Genomic DNA, 17,882 nt, shown 5'->3' with positions numbered 1-17,882 from the left:
AGCCCTACAGCCCTATACAGCCCTACAGCCCTATACAGCCCTACAGCCCTATACAGCCCTACAGCCCTATACAGCCCTACAGCCCTATACAGCCCTATACAGCCCTACAGCCCTATACAGCCCTACAGCCCTATACAGCCCTATACAGCCCTACAGCCCTATACAGATGGAGTTTGAAGTGGAGGGACTACAGGGCTTAGCATGTCTCTCGAGGAGGCTAAAAATATATTTTGGCTTGGAAAAGTCAGGTAATTGATTAAGGGAGGAGGATTGCTTTAAAGCAGTATCCTAATCCATAGGATGTAGTGATCACAATATAGTAGCCATATCTAGGGAAACCAAAGTACCAAAGGCTGGGCCTAATATAGTGTACAAGACGTTTTGTAGTGATTCCTATGTTGTTGGTGTAAAGAATATTTGTTGGTCCGTGGTGTGTAATGAGGAGCAACCAGACGCTGCACTTGACACATTTATGAAATTGCTTATTCCAGTTACTAATAAGCATGAAGCCATTAAGAAAATTACTGAAAAAACTGTTAAATCTCCTTGGATTTATGAGGAATTGAAAAATGGTATGGTTGAGAGGGATGAGGCAAAAGGAATGGCAAATAAGTCTGGCAGCCCAACCGATTGGCAAACATACTGCAAATTGAGAAATCATGTGACTAAACTTAATAAAAAGAAACTATACTATGAAACAAAAATATATGATATAAAGAATGATAGTAAAAAGCTTTGGAGCACCTTAATTTAAATATTGGTAAAAAGGCAAACTCGACTCCATCATTCATTGAATCAAATGGCTCATTCATCACAAAACCCACTGATTTTGCCAACTACTTTAATGACTTTTTCATTGGCAAGATTAGCAGATTTAGGCATGACATGCCAGCAACAAACGCTGACACTACACATCCAAGTATATCTGACCAAATTATGAAAGACAAGCATTTTAACTTTTGAATTCCGTAAAGTGAGTGTGGAAGAGGTGAAAATATGATTGTTGTCTATCAGCAATGGCAAGCCACCGGGGTCTGACAACCTGGATGGAAAATAGCGGACGATATTGCTACTCCTATTTGCCATATCTTCAATTTAAGCCTACTAGAAAGTGTGGCCCTCAGGTCTGGAGGGAAGCTAAAGTCATTCCACTACCCCAAGAATAGTAAAGCCAATCAGCCTGTTACCAAACCTTAGTAAACTTCTGGAAAGAATTGTGTTTGACCAAATACAATGCTATTTTACAGTAAACAAATTGACGACAGACTTTCAGCACGCTTATAGGGAAGGACATTCAACAAGCACAGCATGATAAAAATATTGTTGGGGGCTGTTTTGTTAGACTTCAGTGCGGCTTTTGACATTATCGATCATAGTCTGCCTCTGGTAAAACGTACACTACCAGTCAAAGGTTTGGACACACCTACTCATTCAAGGGTTTTTCTTTATTTTGACAATTTTTTTACGTTGTAGAATAATAGTGAAGACATCAAAACTATGAAATAACACATGGAATCATGTAGTAACCAAAGAAGTGTTAAACAAATCAAAATATATTTTATATTTGAGATTCTTCAAATAGCCACCCTTTGCCTTGATGACAGCTTTGCACACTCTTGGCATTCTCTCAACCAGCTTCATGAGGTAGTCACCTGGAATGCATTTCAATTAACAGGTGTGCCTTCTTAAAAGTTAATTTGTGGAATTAATTTCCTTCTTAATGCGTTTGAGCCAATCAGTTGTGTTGTGACAAGGTAGGGGGGGTATACAGAAGATAGCCCTATTTGGTAAAACACCAAGTCCATATTATGGCAAGAACAGCTCAAATAAGCAAAGAGAAACGACAGTCCATCATTACTTTAAGGCATGAAGGTCAGTCAATACGGAACATTTCAAGAACTTTGAACGTTTCTTCAAGTGCAGTCGCAAAAACCATCAAGCGCTATGATGAAACTGGCTCTCTTGAGGACCGCCATAGGAATGGCAGACCCAGAGTTACCTCTGCTGCAGAGGATAAGTTCATTAGAGTTACCAGCCTCAGAAATTGCAGCCCAAATAAATGCTTCACAGAGTTCAAGTCACAGACACATCTCAACATCAACTGTTCAGAGGGGACTGTGTGAATCAGGCCTTCATGGTCGAATTGCTGCAAAGAAACCACTACTAAAAGACACCAATAATAAGAAGAGACTTGCTTGGGCCAAGAAACACGAGCAATGGACATTAGACCGGTGGAAATGTGTCCTTTGGTCTGGAGTCCAAATTTGAGATTTTTGGTTCCAACCACCATGTCTTTGTGTGACGCGGTGTGGGTGAACGGATGATCTCTGCATGTGTGGTTCCCACCGTAAAGAATGGAGGAGGAGGTGTTATGGTGTGGGGGTGCTTTGCTGGTGACACTGTCAGTGATTTATTTAGAATTCATGGCACACTTAACCAGCATGGCTACCACAGCATTCTGCAGCGATACGCCATCCATTCTGGTTTGGGCTTAGTGGAACTATCATTTGTTTTTCAACAGGACAATGACTCAACACACCTCCAGGCTGTGTAAGGGCTATTTTACCAAGAAGGAGAGTGATGGAGTGCTGCATCAGATGACCTGGCCTCCACAATCCCCCGGCCTCAACCCAATTGAGCCTCCCTATAGGCTGTCTTGTCGTTGTCGGTGATCAGGCCTACCACTATCATCTGCAAACTTAATGATGGTGTTGGAGTCGTGCCTGGCCATGCAGTCATGGGTGAACAGGGAGTACAGGAGGGGACTGAGCATGCACCCTGAGGTGCCCCCGTGTTGAGGATCAGCGTGGCGGATGGGTTGTTACCTACCCTTACCACCTGGGGGGCGGCCCGTCAGGAAGTCCAGGATCCAGTTGCAGAGGGAGGTGTTTAGTCCCAGGGTCCTTAGCTTAGTGATGAGCTTTGAGGGCACTATGGTGTTGAACGCTGAGCTGTAGTCAATGAATAGCATTCTCACATAGGTGTTCCTTTTGTCCAGGTGTGAAAGGGCAGTGTGGAGCGCAATAGAGATTGCATCATCTGTGGATCTGTTGGGGCGGTATGCAAATTGGAGTGGGTCTAGGGTTTCTGGGATAATGGTGTTGATGTGAGCCATGACCAGCCTTTCAAAGCACTTCATGGCTACAGACGTGAGTGCTGCGGGTCGGTAGTCATTTAGGCAGGTTACCTTAGTGTTCTTGGGCACAGGGACTATGGTGGTCTGCTTGAAACATGTTGGTATTACAGACTCAGACAGGGAGAGGTTGAAAATGCCAGTGAAGACACTTGCCAGTTGGTCAGCGCATGCTCGGAGTACACGTCCTGGTAATCCGTCTGGCCCTGCGGCCTTGTGAATGTTGACCTGTTTAAAGGTCTTACTCACATCGGCTACGGAGAGCGTGATCACACAGTCGTCCGGAACAGCTGATGCGCTCATGCATGTTTCAGTGTTACTTGCCTCGAAGCGAGCATAGAAGTAATTTAGCTCGTCTGGTAGGCTCGTGTCACTTGGCAGCTCGCGGCTGTGCTGCCCTTTGTACTCTGTAATAGTTTGCAAGCCCTGCCACATCCGACGAGCGTCGGAGCCGGTGTAGTACGATTCGATCTTAGTCCTGTATTGACGCTTTGCCTGTTTGATGGTTCGTCGGAGGGCATAGCGGGATTTCTTATAAGCTTCCGGGTTAGAGTCCCGCTCCTTGAAAGCGGCAGCTCTACCCTTTAGCTCAGTGCGGATGTTGCCTGTAATCCATGGCTTCTGGTTAGGGTATGTAAGTACAGTCACTGTGGGGACGACGTCATCGATGCACTTATTGATGAAGCCAGTGACTGATGTGGTGTACACCTCAATGCCATCGGAAGAATCCCGGAACATATTCCAGTCTGTGCTAACAAAACAGTCCTGTAGCTTAGCATCTGCTTCATCTGACCACTTTTTTATTGACTGAGTCACTGGTGCTTCCTGCTTTAGTTTTTGCTTGTAAGCAGGAATCAGGATGATAGAATTATGGTCAGATTTGCCAAATGAAGGGTGAGGGAGAGCTTTGTATGCGTCTCTGTGTGTGGAGTAAAGGTGGTCTAGAGTTTTTTTCCCCCCTCTGGTTGCACATTTAACACGCTGGTAGAAATGAGGTCAAACTCATTTAAGTTTCCCTGCATTAAAGTCCCCGGCCACTAGGAGCGCCGCCTCTGGATGAGCGTTTTCCTGTTTGCTTTTAGCACAGCCGTGCTAAAAAAGTAGTTTTGCACAACCTCGAGTGTACAATTGCTTTTCTACAACAGCTTACCAATTAAATAAAAAACGTTATTTTGATAAACGTATTCATAGGCTATTACTTCATACCTCAGCGAAAATATAGGCCTAGTCCCGACACATCTATGGTTGCTAGCCAAGCCGGCTGGCCATTCATTCTGGTTAGGTTGCCTTTTTGTTCTAAACTAAGCAAAAAAAGAAACGTCCTCTCACTGTCAACTGCGTTTATTTTCAGCAAACTTAACATGTGTAAATATTTGTATGAACATAACAAGATTCAACAACAGAGACATAAACTGAACAAGTTCCACAGACATGTGACTAACAGAAATTGAATAATGTGTCCCTGAACAAAACGGGGGTCAAAATCAAAAGTAACAGTCAGTGTCTGGTGTGGCCACCAGCTGCATTAAGTACTGCTGTGTATCTCCTCCTCGTGGACTGCACCATATTTGCCAGTTCTTGCTGTGAGATGTTACCCCACTCTTCTACCAAGGCACCTGCAAGTTCCCGGACATTTCTGGGGGGAATGGCCCTAGCCCTCACCCTCCGATCCAACAGGTCCCAGACGTGCTCAATGGGATTGAGATCCGGGCTCTTCGCTGGCCATGGCAGAACACTGACATTCCTGTCTTGCAGGAAATCACACACAGAACGAGCAGTATGGCTGGTGGCATTGTCATGCTGGAGGGTCATGTCAGGATGAGCCTGCAGGAAGGGTACCACATGAGGGAGGAGGATGTCTTCCCTGTAACGCACAGCGTTGAGATTGCCTGCAATGACAACAAGCTCAGTCCGATGATGCTGTGACACACCGCCCCAGACCATGACGGACCCTCCACCTCCAAATCGATCCCGCTCCAGAGTACAGGCCTCGGTGTAACGCTCATTCCTTCGACGATAAACGCGAATCCGACCATCACCCCGGTGAGACAAAACCGCGAGGACCTGCCTTACAACAGGCCTATAAGCCCTCAGTCCAGCCTCTCTCAGCCTATTGCGGACAGTCTGAGCACTGATGGAGGGATTGTGCGTTCCTGGTGTAAATCGGGCAGTTGTTGCTGCCATCCTGTACCTGTCCCGCAGGTGTGATGTTCAGATGTACCGATCCTTTGCAGGTGTTGTTACACGTGGTCTGCCACTGCAAGGACGATCAGCTGTCCGTCCTGTCTCCCTGTAGCGCTGTCTTAGGCGTCTCACAGTATGGACATTGCAATTTATTGCTTTGGCCACATCTGCAGTCCTCATGCCTCCTTGCAGCATGCCTAAGGCACGTTCACGCAGATGAGCAGGGACCCTGGGCATCTTTCTTTTGGTGTTTTTCAGAGTCAGTAGTAAGGCCTCTTTAGTGTCCTAAGTTTTCATAACTGTGACCTTAATCGCCTACCGTCTGTAAGCTGTTAGTGTCTTAACGACCGTTCCACAGGTGCATGTTCATCAATTGTTTATGGTTCATTGAACAAGCATGGGGAAACAGTGTTTAAACCCTTTACAATGAAGATCTGTGAAGTTATTTGGATTTTTTTACGAATTATCTTTGAAAGGCAGAGTCCTGGAAAAGGGATGTTTCTTTTTTTAACTGATATATTTATGGACGCAAACCCAGTCGTTCGTTCTAAATGTTCCGTTGCCATGCTGGCTGGCAATGCTCTTATCCCTCGCTAGCTAGCCAACTACGGCTAACACAGTCAGTTCAAACAGTGCAGCTAGAATAACAGCAAAGTATCTGCATGTCGTTTGACCTGTTTTTCTATTGGAAATGTCTTTGTATATATCCATAAAAATGATGCTGACTCATGATTTGGACTGGCTGAGAGAAGATGTCCGTCTCGTCCTGACATTTTTAATTAAGTCTCAATATTGAAACAATGTTGCAAATGTCGAGAGACGGACAGCAACGTTTTGTACAAACCCCCTGTTGTCTGCGAACCAAATGTTAGGCTAGAAGCAAGGGAAAATAATGTCAAGAGGCTTTTTACAGTGGAGATCAAGTTGATGAATTGGCTGATGGGACACTGAATGCGCAGGAATCTCTCACAGGCCGACCCATACTGAACAGGTTTCTTAGTGTGACTTAGAACGCGTCTCAAACAATCACAATGCTTGTTTTGACCAACCCGTTGTAGAATGATTGTTATTGTATAACCAACAGGAAGCTCTTCACTCTACATCTCTACGGCTCTTACCACAGTCAGGGTTGCCATGGATTCTGGAGCCCATCATTTCTCCTCCGTGCTGGTCGACACACCAACACTCTCCCCTGCTATGGTCACACTGCAGCTGTCTGTAGTAGCCGTCCTCATCGCAGCTGGGGATATACATGCCTGGAGAAAAAAAAACACACACACACACACACACATACACACACACACACACTGTGTTGTTAAATATGTATGTCCTTTGGGCTCTCTGCGCTGGCTCACATCGATGGAAGAGATAAGTGGTGCATAAATGAAACACGTCAGCGCAGCTTGTAGACCTGTGAGGAGACTCAGACAGGAAGGAAGGAAGGAGAGGGAACACAGGAGGAGCTGTCTGTTGGAGAATGCCAGAGAGATACAGGGTGAGAGAGAGGGTAGAAGAGATGGAGAAAGAGAGAGAGGGTAGAAGAGATGGAGAAAGAGAGAGAGGGTAGAAGAGATGGAGAAAGAGAGAGAGGGTAGAAGAGATGGAGACAGAGAGAGAGAGGGACAGAAAAAACAAAACAGGGAGATGAGACAGAGAGAGAGCAGTAGTATTAGTAGTATTTATTAGGATCCCCAATGAGCTACTGCTGAGACAGGGGCTGCTCTTCCTGGGGTCCAAACAGAAATCAAAACACAACAAATAAAATACATAATATACATAAAATACAGCACTACATTACAATTTAGTCATCTAGCTGACGCTCCCATCCAGAGAGACCCACAGCTAGTGCATTCATCTCAAGATAGCCAGATGACACAACCACGCATCACATAAAACTACATAATACAATACAAAATGTCTGTGTGTCTCAAAGAGAGAGAGAGAGATGGGGCTCCAGTCTGCTTTATTGAGCCTAGCTATGGCTTTATTCACAATGCATTAATCTATCTATTTACCCATGTATGTCTCTGTATGCCTTGATAGCATCATGTTAAAATGGTTGACAGTCCTGTGACAGTTCTCCTCTGTTTCAGCCTCCTCCCTTCAGACCATCTGTCAAACACAACTGTCACTTTCCATAAACACAGTAGCGAGGGGGTGGAGTTACGAATGCCCCACACTAAGAGCTGAGACTAGGTATAAGACATTGAAGCCCAACGGGGAACTAACTGACAACTGTCTTAAAATATTTAAAGCCTGTTTTTGGATTGGTTCCTCCTTATCCTCAGTTGGTACCCATACTGCACCCATACTGCACCTTACTGCACCTAACTGCACCTTACTGCATCATACTGCACCATACTGTACCATACTGCATCCATACTGCATCATACTGTACCACACTGCACCACACTGCACCACACTGTACCATACTGCACCATACTGTACCATACTGCACCATACTGTACCATACTGCACCATACTGTACCATACTGCACCACACTGTACCATACTGCACCATACTGCACCACACTGTACTATACTGCATCATACTGTACCATACTGCACCACACTGTACCATACTGCACCATACTGTACCATACTGCACCATACTGTACCATACTGCACCACACTGTACCATACTGCATCCATACTGTATCCATACTGTACCATACTGCACCATACTGCACCATACTGCACCATACTGTACCACACTGCATCCATACTGTACCATACTGCATCCATACTGCACCATACTGTACCATACTGCATCATACTGCACCATACTGCACCATACTGCATCCATACTGCACCATACTGCACCATACTGTACCATACTGCATCCATACTGCACCATACTGTACCATACTGCATCATACTGCACCATACTGCACCATACTGCATCCATACTGCACCATACTGCACCATACTGTACCATACTGCATCCATACTGTACCATACTGCACCACACTGCACCATACTGCACCATACTGTACCATACTGCACCATACTGCACCATACTGCACCATACTGCATCCATACTGCACCATACTGCACCATACTGCATCATACTGTACCATACTGCACCATACTGCACCATACTGCACCATACTGTACCATACTGCATCATACTGTACCATACTGCACCATACTGCACCATACTGCATCCATACTGCACCATACTGCACCATACTGCATCCATACTGCATCCATACTGCACCATACTGCGCCATTGTGTACCACACTGCACCATACTGCACCATACTGTACAATACTGCATCATACTGCACCATACTGCACCATACTGCACCATACTGCACCATACTGCACCATACTGCATCCATACTGCATCCATACTGCACCATACTGCACCATACTGTACCATACTGCACCATACTGTACAATACTGCATCATACTGCACCATACTGCATCCATACTGCACCATACTGCACCATACTGCATCCATACTGCATCCATACTGCATCCATACTGCACCATACTGCACCACACTGTACCATACTGCACCATACTGTACCATACTGCACCATATTGTACCACACTGCATCCATACTGCACCATACTGCACCACACTGTACCATACTGCACCATACTGTATAATACTGTACCATACTGCACCCATACTGCACCATACTGCATCCATACTGCATCCATACTGCATCCATACTGCACCATACTGCACCATACTGTACCATACTGCACCATACTGCACCACACTGTACCATACTGCACCATACTGTACCATACTGTACCATACTGCATCCATACTGCACCATACTGTACCATACTGCACCATACTGTACCATACTGCACCATACTGTACCATACTGCATCCATACTGCACCATACTGTACCATACTGCACCATACTGTACCATACTGCATCCATACTGCACCATACTGCATCCATACTGCACCATACTGTACCATACTGCATCCATACTGCACCATACTGCATCCATACTGCACCATACTGTACCATACTGCATCCATACTGCACCATACTGTACCATACTGCACCATACTGTACCATACTGCATCCATACTGCACCATACTGTACCATACTGCACCATACTGCACCATACTGCACCATACTGCATCATACTGCACCATACTGTACCATACTGCATCCATACTGCACCATACTGTACCATACTGCATCCATACTGTACCATACTGTACCATACTGCACCATACTGTACCATACTGCACCATACTGTACCATACTGCATCCATACTGCATCCATACTGCACCATACTGTACCACACTGCATCCATACTGCACCATACTGTACCATACTGCACCATACTGTACCATACTGCACCATACTGTACCATACTGCATCCATACTGCATCCATACTGCACCATACTGTACCATACTGCACCATACTGCACCATACTGTACCATACTGTACCATACTGTACCACACTGCATCCATACTGCACCATACTGCACCATACTGTACCATACTGCATCCATACTGCACCATACTGTACCATACTGCACCATACTGCATCATACTGCACCATACTGTACCATACTGCATCCATACTGTACCAAACTGCATCCATACTGCACCATACTGTACCATACTGCACCATACTGTACCATACTGCATCCATACTGCATCCATACTGTACCACACTGCATCCATACTGCACCATACTGTACCACACTGCATCCATACTGCACCATACTGTACCACACTGCATCCATACTGTACCATACTGCATCCATACTGCACCATACTGCACCATACTGTACCATACTGTACCATACTGCACCATACTGCACCATACTGCACCATACTGCATCCATACTGCACCATACTGTACCATACTGTACCATACTGTACCATACTGTACCATACTGCACCATACTGCACCATACTGCACCATACTGTACCATACTGTACCATACTGCATCCATACTGCACCATACTGTACCATACTGTACCATACTGTACCATACTGCACCATACTGTACCATACTGCACCATACTGCACCATACTGTACCACACTGCACCATACTGCACCATACTGCACCATACTGTACCATACTGTACCATACTGTACCATACTGTACCACACTGCACCATACTGCACCATACTGCACCATACTGCACCATACTGTACCATACTGTACCATACTGTACCATACTGCATCCATACTGCACCATACTGCACCATACTGTACCACACTGCATCCATACTGCACCATACTGTACCACACTGCATCCATACTGCACCATACTGTACCATACTGCATCCATACTGTACCATACTGCATCCATACTGTACCATACTGCACCATACTGTACCATACTGCACCATACTGCACCATACTGCACCATACTGCACCATACTGTACCATACTGCATCCATACTGCACCATACTGTACCATACTGCACCATACTGTACCATACTGCACCATACTGTACCATACTGCATCCATACTGCACCATACTGTACCATACTGCACCATACTGTACCATACTGCACCATACTGCACCATACTGCATCCATACTGCACCATACTGTACCATACTGCATCATACTGCACCATACTGCATCCATACTGCATCCATACTGCATCCATACTGCACCATACTGCGCCATTGTGTACCACACTGCACCACACTGTACCATACTGCACCATACTGTATAATACTGCATCATACTGCACCATACTGCACCATACTGCATCCATACTGCACCATACTGCACCATACTGCATCCATACTGCATCCATACTGCATCCATACTGCACCATACTGCACCACACTGTACCATACTGCACCATACTGTATAATACTGCATCATACTGCACCATACTGTACCATACTGCATCCATACTGTACCATACTGTACCATACTGCACCATACTGTATAATACTGCATCATACTGCACCATACTGCACCATACTGCATCCATACTGCACCATACTGCACCATACTGCATCCATACTGTACCATACTGCACCATACTGTACCATACTGCACCATACTGTACCATACTGCACCATATTGTACCATACTGCACCATACTGCACCATACTGTACCATACTGCACCATACTGTACCATACTGCACCATACTGCACCATACTGCACCATACTGCACCATATTGTACCATTCTGCTGTAGGTGCAGTAGATATACTTGAGCAGAGGAGTAAAACCACAATCATGTCAGTCGGCCTGTTTTTGGTTTGGTTCCTTGTTGTCCTTGATTGGCCCCCGTACTGACAGGCCTGCCAATCACAACACTGGAAGGAGAGAGTCTCTCTCTCTCTCTCTCTCTCTCTCTCTCTCTCTCTCTCTCTCTCTCTCTCTCTCTCTCTCTAGGCAAAAGATCCATCAAAGGAAAGAAAGTGGTAGAAGAGAAAGATGATGATCAGCATCACAGGGGAGATCTTTCCCTTGTCTGTTACCTCTGTTGATGGGTCTGATCAGCATCACAGGGGGAGATCTTTCCATTGTCTGTTGCCTCTGTTGGTTTTCTTTCGACTGGTGTATTTATTTTGGTCTGGTCACCACTGGACACGAGCAGCAGTGTTACACCTCCCTCTGCATGATGGGGACCAAGGGCTGGTGGACACTGGGTCCAGAGTGACTGCTTTCCGTCTACAAGCTGCACAGAGACTTCTGTCCCAGCAGGGGGTGTGCTGGAGAGACACTGCTTGGGCTGTTCTGAGGAGAGCAGGGGATCATGGGTAGGCCAGGCGCTTGTTCTTATTGGATCTGGAGCAGTTCGATATGTCAGCCATTACTCTGTTCTACCGCGCTGTGCTTTGGCCGTGGAAATACACTATCTGTTCACAGAGATGTTTCAAGGCCAGGAGCATGGATAATGGAGGAGTCACTGTTTCACAACCCACTCATCCAGACCAGAGTGCTGAACAGACACCAGGGGGTGTCTGCTCTGTGGGGAGGAGGAGACAGTGCAGCATCAGTGGGCAGGGGGTGTCTGTTCTGTGGGGAGGAGGAGACAGTGCATCATCAGTGGGCAGGGGGTGTCTGTTCTGTGGGGAGGAGGAGACAGTGCAGCATCAGTGGGCAGGGGGTGTCTGTTCTGTGGGGAGGAGGAGACAGTGCATCATCAGTGGGCAGGGGGTGTCTGTTCTGTGGGGAGGAGGAGACAGTGCAGCATCAGTGGGCAGGGGGTGTCTGTTCTGTGGGGAGGAGCAGACAGTGCAGCATCTGTTTTTTTCTTGTTCCAGGATGGTAGGGGTATTTTCTGTCCTGGGTGGGTGGTGTACAGGCCTAGGGTTGGGGCTGACTCTGGACCTATCCACTGGAGGGTCTAGGTATAGAGTAGCCAATAGGAGGAGGGTCTAGGTATAGAGTAGCCAACAGGAGGAGGGTCTAGGTATAGAGTAGCCAACAGGAGGAGGGTCTAGGTATAGAGTAGCCAACAGGAGGAGGGTCTAGGTATAGAGTAGCCAGGATGAGGGTCTAGGTATAGAGTAGCCAACAGGAGGAGGGTCTAGGTATAGAGTAGCCAACAGGAGGAGGGTCTAGGTATAGAGTAGCCAACAGGAGGAGGGTCTAGGTATAGAGTAGCCAACAGGAGGAGGGTCTAGGTATAGTGTAGCCAACAGGAGGAGGGGTCTAGGTATAGAGTAGCCAACAGGAGGAGGGTCTAGGTATAGAGTAGCCAATAGGAGGAGGGTCTAGGTATAGAGTAGCCAGGATGAGGGTCTAGGTATAGAGTAGCCAACAGGAGGAGGGTCTAGGTATAGAGTAGCCAACAGGAGGAGGGTCTAGGTATAGAGTAGCCAGGAGGAGGGTCTAGGTATAGAGTAGCCAGGAGGAGGGTCTAGGTATAGAGTAGCCAACAGGAGGAGGGTCTAGGTATAGTGTAGCCAACAGGAGGAGGAGGGTCTAGGTATAGTGTAGCCAGGAGGAGGGTCTAGGTATAGAGTAGCCAATAGGAGGAGGGTCTAGGTATAGAGTAGCCAACAGGAGGAGGGTCTAGGTATAGAGTAGCCAACAGGAGGAGGGTCTAGGTATAGAGTAGCCAACAGGAGGAGGGTCTAGGTATAGAGTAGCCAACAGGAGGAGGGTCTAGGTATAGAGTAGCCAATAGGAGGAGGGTCTAGGTATAGTGTAGCCAACAGGAGGAGGGTCTAGGTATAGAGTAGCCAGGATGAGGGTCTAGGTATAGAGTAGCCAATAGGAGGAGGGTCTAGGTATAGAGTAGCCAACAGGAGGAGGGTCTAGGTATAGAGTAGCCAACAGGAGGAGGGTCTAGGTATAGAGTAGCCAACAGGAGGAGGGTCTAGGTATAGAGTAGCCAGGATGAGGGTCTAGGTATAGTGTAGCCAACAGGAGGAGGGTCTAGGTATAGAGTAGCCAGGAGGAGGGTCTAGGTATAGAGTAGCCAACAGGAGGAGGGTCTAGGTATAGAGTAGCCAAGGAGGAGGGTCTAGGTATAGAGTAGCCAATAGGAGGAGGGTCTAGGTATAGAGTAGCCAACAGGAGGAGGGTCTAGGTATAGAGTAGCCAACAGGAGGAGGGTCTAGGTATAGTGTAGCCAATAGGAGGAGGGTCTAGGTATAGAGTAGCCAACAGGAGGAGGGTCTAGGTATAGAGTAGCCAACAGGAGGAGGGTCTAGGTATAGAGTAGCCAACAGGAGGAGGGTCTAGGTATAGAGTAGCCAACAGGAGGAGGGTCTAGGTATAGTGTAGCCAATAGGAGGAGGGTCTAGGTATAGAGTAGCCAACAGGAGGAGGGTCTAGGTATAGAGTAGCCAACAGGAGGAGGGTCTAGGTATAGAGTAGCCAACAGGAGGAGGGTCTAGGTATAGTGTAGCCAGGAGGAGGGTCTAGGTATAGTGTAGCCAACAGGAGGAGGGTCTAGGTATAGAGTAGCCAATAGGAGGAGGGTCTAGGTATAGTGTAGCCAGGAGGAGGGTCTAGGTATAGAGTAGCCAATAGGAGGAGGGTCTAGGTATAGTGTAGCCAGGAGGAGGGTCTAGGTATAGTGTAGCCAGGAGGAGGGTCTAGGTATAGAGTAGCCACAGGAGGAGGGTCTAGGTATAGAGTAGCCAGGAGGAGGGTCTAGGTATAGAGTAGCCAAGGAGGAGGGTCTAGGTATAGAGTAGCCAGGAGGAGGGTCTAGGTATAGAGTAGCCAACAGGAGGAGGGTCTAGGTATAGTGTAGCCAACAGGAGGAGGAGGGTCTAGGTATAGAGTAGCCAACAGGAGGAGGGTCTAGGTATAGAGTAGCCAACAGGAGGAGGGTCTAGGTATAGTGTAGCCAATAGGAGGAGGGTCTAGGTATAGAGTAGCCAACAGGAGGAGGGTCTAGGTATAGTGTAGCCAGGAGGAGGAGGGTCTAGGTATAGAGTAGCCAACAGGAGGAGGGTCTAGGTATAGTGTAGCCAACAGGAGGAGGGTCTAGGTATAGTGTAGCCAATAGGAGGAGGGTCTAGGTATAGAGTAGCCAATAGGAGGAGGGTCTAGGTATAGTGTAGCCAGGAGGAGGAGGGTCTAGGTATAGAGTAGCCAACAGGAGGAGGGTCTAGGTATAGAGTAGCCAATAGGAGGGTCTAGGTATAGAGTAGCCAACAGGAGGAGGGTCTAGGTATAGAGTAGCCAACAGGAGGAGGGTCTAGTTATAGAGTAGCCAGGAGGAGGGTCTAGGTATAGAGTAGCCAACAGGAGGAGGGTATAGGTATAGAGTAGCCAACAGGAGGAGGGTCTAGGTATAGAGTAGCCAGGAGGAGGAGGGTCTAGGTATAGTGTAGCCAACAGGAGGAGGGTCTAGGTATAGAGTAGCCAATAGGAGGAGGGTCTAGGTATAGAGTAGCCAATAGGAGGAGGGTCTAGGTATAGAGTAGCCAATAGGAGGAGGGTCTAGGTATAGAGTAGCCAATAGGAGGAGGGTCTAGGTATAGAGTAGCCAGGAGGAGGAGGGTCTAGGTATAGTGTAGCCAACAGGAGGAGGGTCTAGGTATAGAGTAGCCAGGAGGAGGGTCTAGGTATAGAGTAGCCAATAGGAGGAGGGTCTAGGTATAGAGTAGCCAACAGGAGGAGGGTCTAGGTATAGAGTAGCCAGGAGGAGGGTCTAGGTATAGAGTAGCCAACAGGAGGAGGGTCTAGGTATAGAGTAGCCAACAGGAGGAGGGTCTAGGTATAGAGTAGCCAATAGGAGGAGGGTCTAGGTATAGTGTAGCCAATAGGAGGAGGGTCTAGGTATAGTGTAGCCAACAGGAGGAGGAGGGTATAGGTATAGAGTAGCCAGGAGGAGGGTCTAGGTATAGAGTAGCCAGGAGGAGGGTCTAGGTATAGAGTAGCCAATAGGAGGAGGGTCTAGGTATAGAGTAGCCAACAGGAGGAGGGTCTAGGTATAGAGTAGCCAACAGGAGGAGGGTCTAGGTATAGTGTAGCCAACAGGAGGAGGAGGGTCTAGGTATAGAGTAGCCAGGAGGAGGGTCTATGTATAGAGTAGCCAACAGGAGGAGGGTCTAGGTATAGAGTAGCCAACAGGAGGAGGGTCTAGGTATAGAGTAGCCAGGAGGAGGGTCTAGGTATAGAGTAGCCAACAGGAGGAGGGTCTAGGTATAGAGTAGCCAGGATGAGGGTCTAGGTATAGAGTAGCCAACAGGAGGAGGGTCTAGGTATAGAGTAGCCAGGAGGAGGGTCTAGGTATAGAGTAGCCAAAAGGAGGAGGGTCTAGGTATAGAGTAGCCAACAGGAGGAGGGTCTAGGTATAGAGTAGCCAGGAGGAGGGTCTAGGTATAGAGTAGCCAGGAGGAGGGTCTAGGTATAGAGTAGCCAACAGGAGGAGGGTCTAGGTATAGAGTAGCCAGGATGATGGTCTAGGTATAGAGTAGCAAACAGGAGGAGGGTCTAGGTATAGAGTAGCCAGGAGGAGGGTCTAGGTATAGAGTAGCCAACAGGAGGAGGGTCTAGGTATAGAGTAGCCAACAGGAGGAGGGTCTAGGTATAGAGTAGCCAATAGGAGGAGGGTCTAGGTATAGTGTAGCCAATAGGAGGAGGGTCTAGGTATAGTGTAGCCAACAGGAGGAGGAGGGTCTAGGTATAGAGTAGCCAGGAGGAGGGTCTAGGTATAGAGTAGCCAGGAGGAGGGTCTATGTATAGAGTAGCCAACAGGAGGAGGGTCTAGGTATAGAGTAGCCAACAGGAGGAGGGTCTAGGTATAGAGTAGCCAACAGGAGGAGGGTCTAGGTATAGAGTAGCCAACAGGAGGAGGGTCTAGGTATAGAGTAGCCAGGAGGAGGGTCTAGGTATAGAGTAGCCAACAGGAGGAGGGTCTAGGTATAGAGTAGCCAACAGGAGGAGGGTCTAGGTATAGAGTAGCCAGGAGGAGGGTCTAGGTATAGAGTAGCCAACAGGAGGAGGGTCTAGGTATAGTGTAGCCAACAGGAGGAGGGTCTAGGTATAGTGTAGCCAATAGGAGGAGGGTCTAGGTATAGTGTAGCCAACAGGAGGAGGGTCTAGGTATAGAGTAGCCAATAGGAGGAGGGTCTAGGTATAGTGTAGCCAGGAGGAGGGTCTAGGTATAGAGTAGCCAGGAGGAGGAGGGTCTAGGTATAGAGTAGCCAGGATGAGGGTCTAGGTATAGAGTAGCCAACAGGAGGAGGGTCTAGGTATAGAGTAGCCAACAGGAGGAGGGTCTAGGTATAGTGTAGCCAACAGGAGGAGGGTCTAGGTATAGAGTAGCCAACAGGAGGAGGGTCTATGTATAGAGTAGCCAACAGGAGGAGGGTCTAGGTATAGAGTAGCCAGGATGAGGGTCTAGGTATAGAGTAGCCAATAGGAGGAGGGTCTAGGTATAGAGTAGCCAACAGGAGGAGGGTCTAGGTATAGAGTAGCCAGGAGGAGGGTCTAGGTATAGAGTAGCCAATAGGAGGAGGGTCTAGGTATAGAGTAGCCAATAGGAGGAGGGTCTAGGTATAGTGTAGCCAACAGGAGGAGGGTCTAGGTATAGAGTAGCCAACAGGAGGAGGGTCTAGGTATAGAGTAGCCAACAGGAGGAGGGTCTAGGTATAGAGTAGCCAGGAGGAGGGTCTAGGTATAGAGTAGCCAGGATGAGGGTCTAGGTATAGTGTAGCCAACAGGAGGAGGGTCTAGGTATAGAGTAGCCAACAGGAGGAGGGTCTAGGTATAGAGTAGCCAAGGGGAGGAGGGTCTAGGTATAGAGTAGCCAGGATGAGGGTCTAGGTATAGAGTAGCCAATAGGAGGAGGGTCTAGGTATAGAGTAGCCAACAGGAGGAGGGTCTAGGTATAGTGTAGCCAACAGGAGGAGGGTCTAGGTATAGAGTAGCCAATAGGAGGAGGGTCTAGGTATAGAGTAGCCAACAGGAGGAGGGTCTAGGTATAGAGTAGCCAGGAGGAGGGTCTAGGTATAGTGTAGCCAACAGGAGGAGGGTCTAGGTATAGAGTAGCCAGGATGAGGGTCTAGGTATAGTGTAGCCAATAGGAGGAGGGTCTAGGTATAGAGTAGCCAATAGGAGGAGGGTCTAGGTATAGAGTAGCCAACAGGAGGAGGGTCTAGGTATAGAGTAGCCA

General features: G+C 47.6%; 1 protein-coding gene across 1 annotated transcript in view; it reads right to left on the bottom strand.

The window, feature by feature from the left end:
- The window catches only part of LOC121530810 (testican-2), an 86,208-nt gene that overhangs the window by 3,616 nt on the left and 64,710 nt on the right, over positions 1 to 17,882 (bottom strand). The window contains exon 11 of the mRNA XM_045209905.1: positions 6,436 to 6,573. Within this exon, the coding sequence (XP_045065840.1) occupies positions 6,436 to 6,573 (138 nt within the window). The remainder of the gene's footprint in view (positions 1 to 6,435; positions 6,574 to 17,882) is intronic.

Source organism: Coregonus clupeaformis, chromosome 31, assembly GCF_020615455.1.
Source record: "Coregonus clupeaformis isolate EN_2021a chromosome 31, ASM2061545v1, whole genome shotgun sequence".
Lineage (NCBI taxonomy): Eukaryota > Metazoa > Chordata > Actinopteri > Salmoniformes > Salmonidae > Coregonus > Coregonus clupeaformis.
Note: the sequence above shows the minus strand (reverse complement) of the source record. Positions and strands in the feature narration are given on the sequence as shown.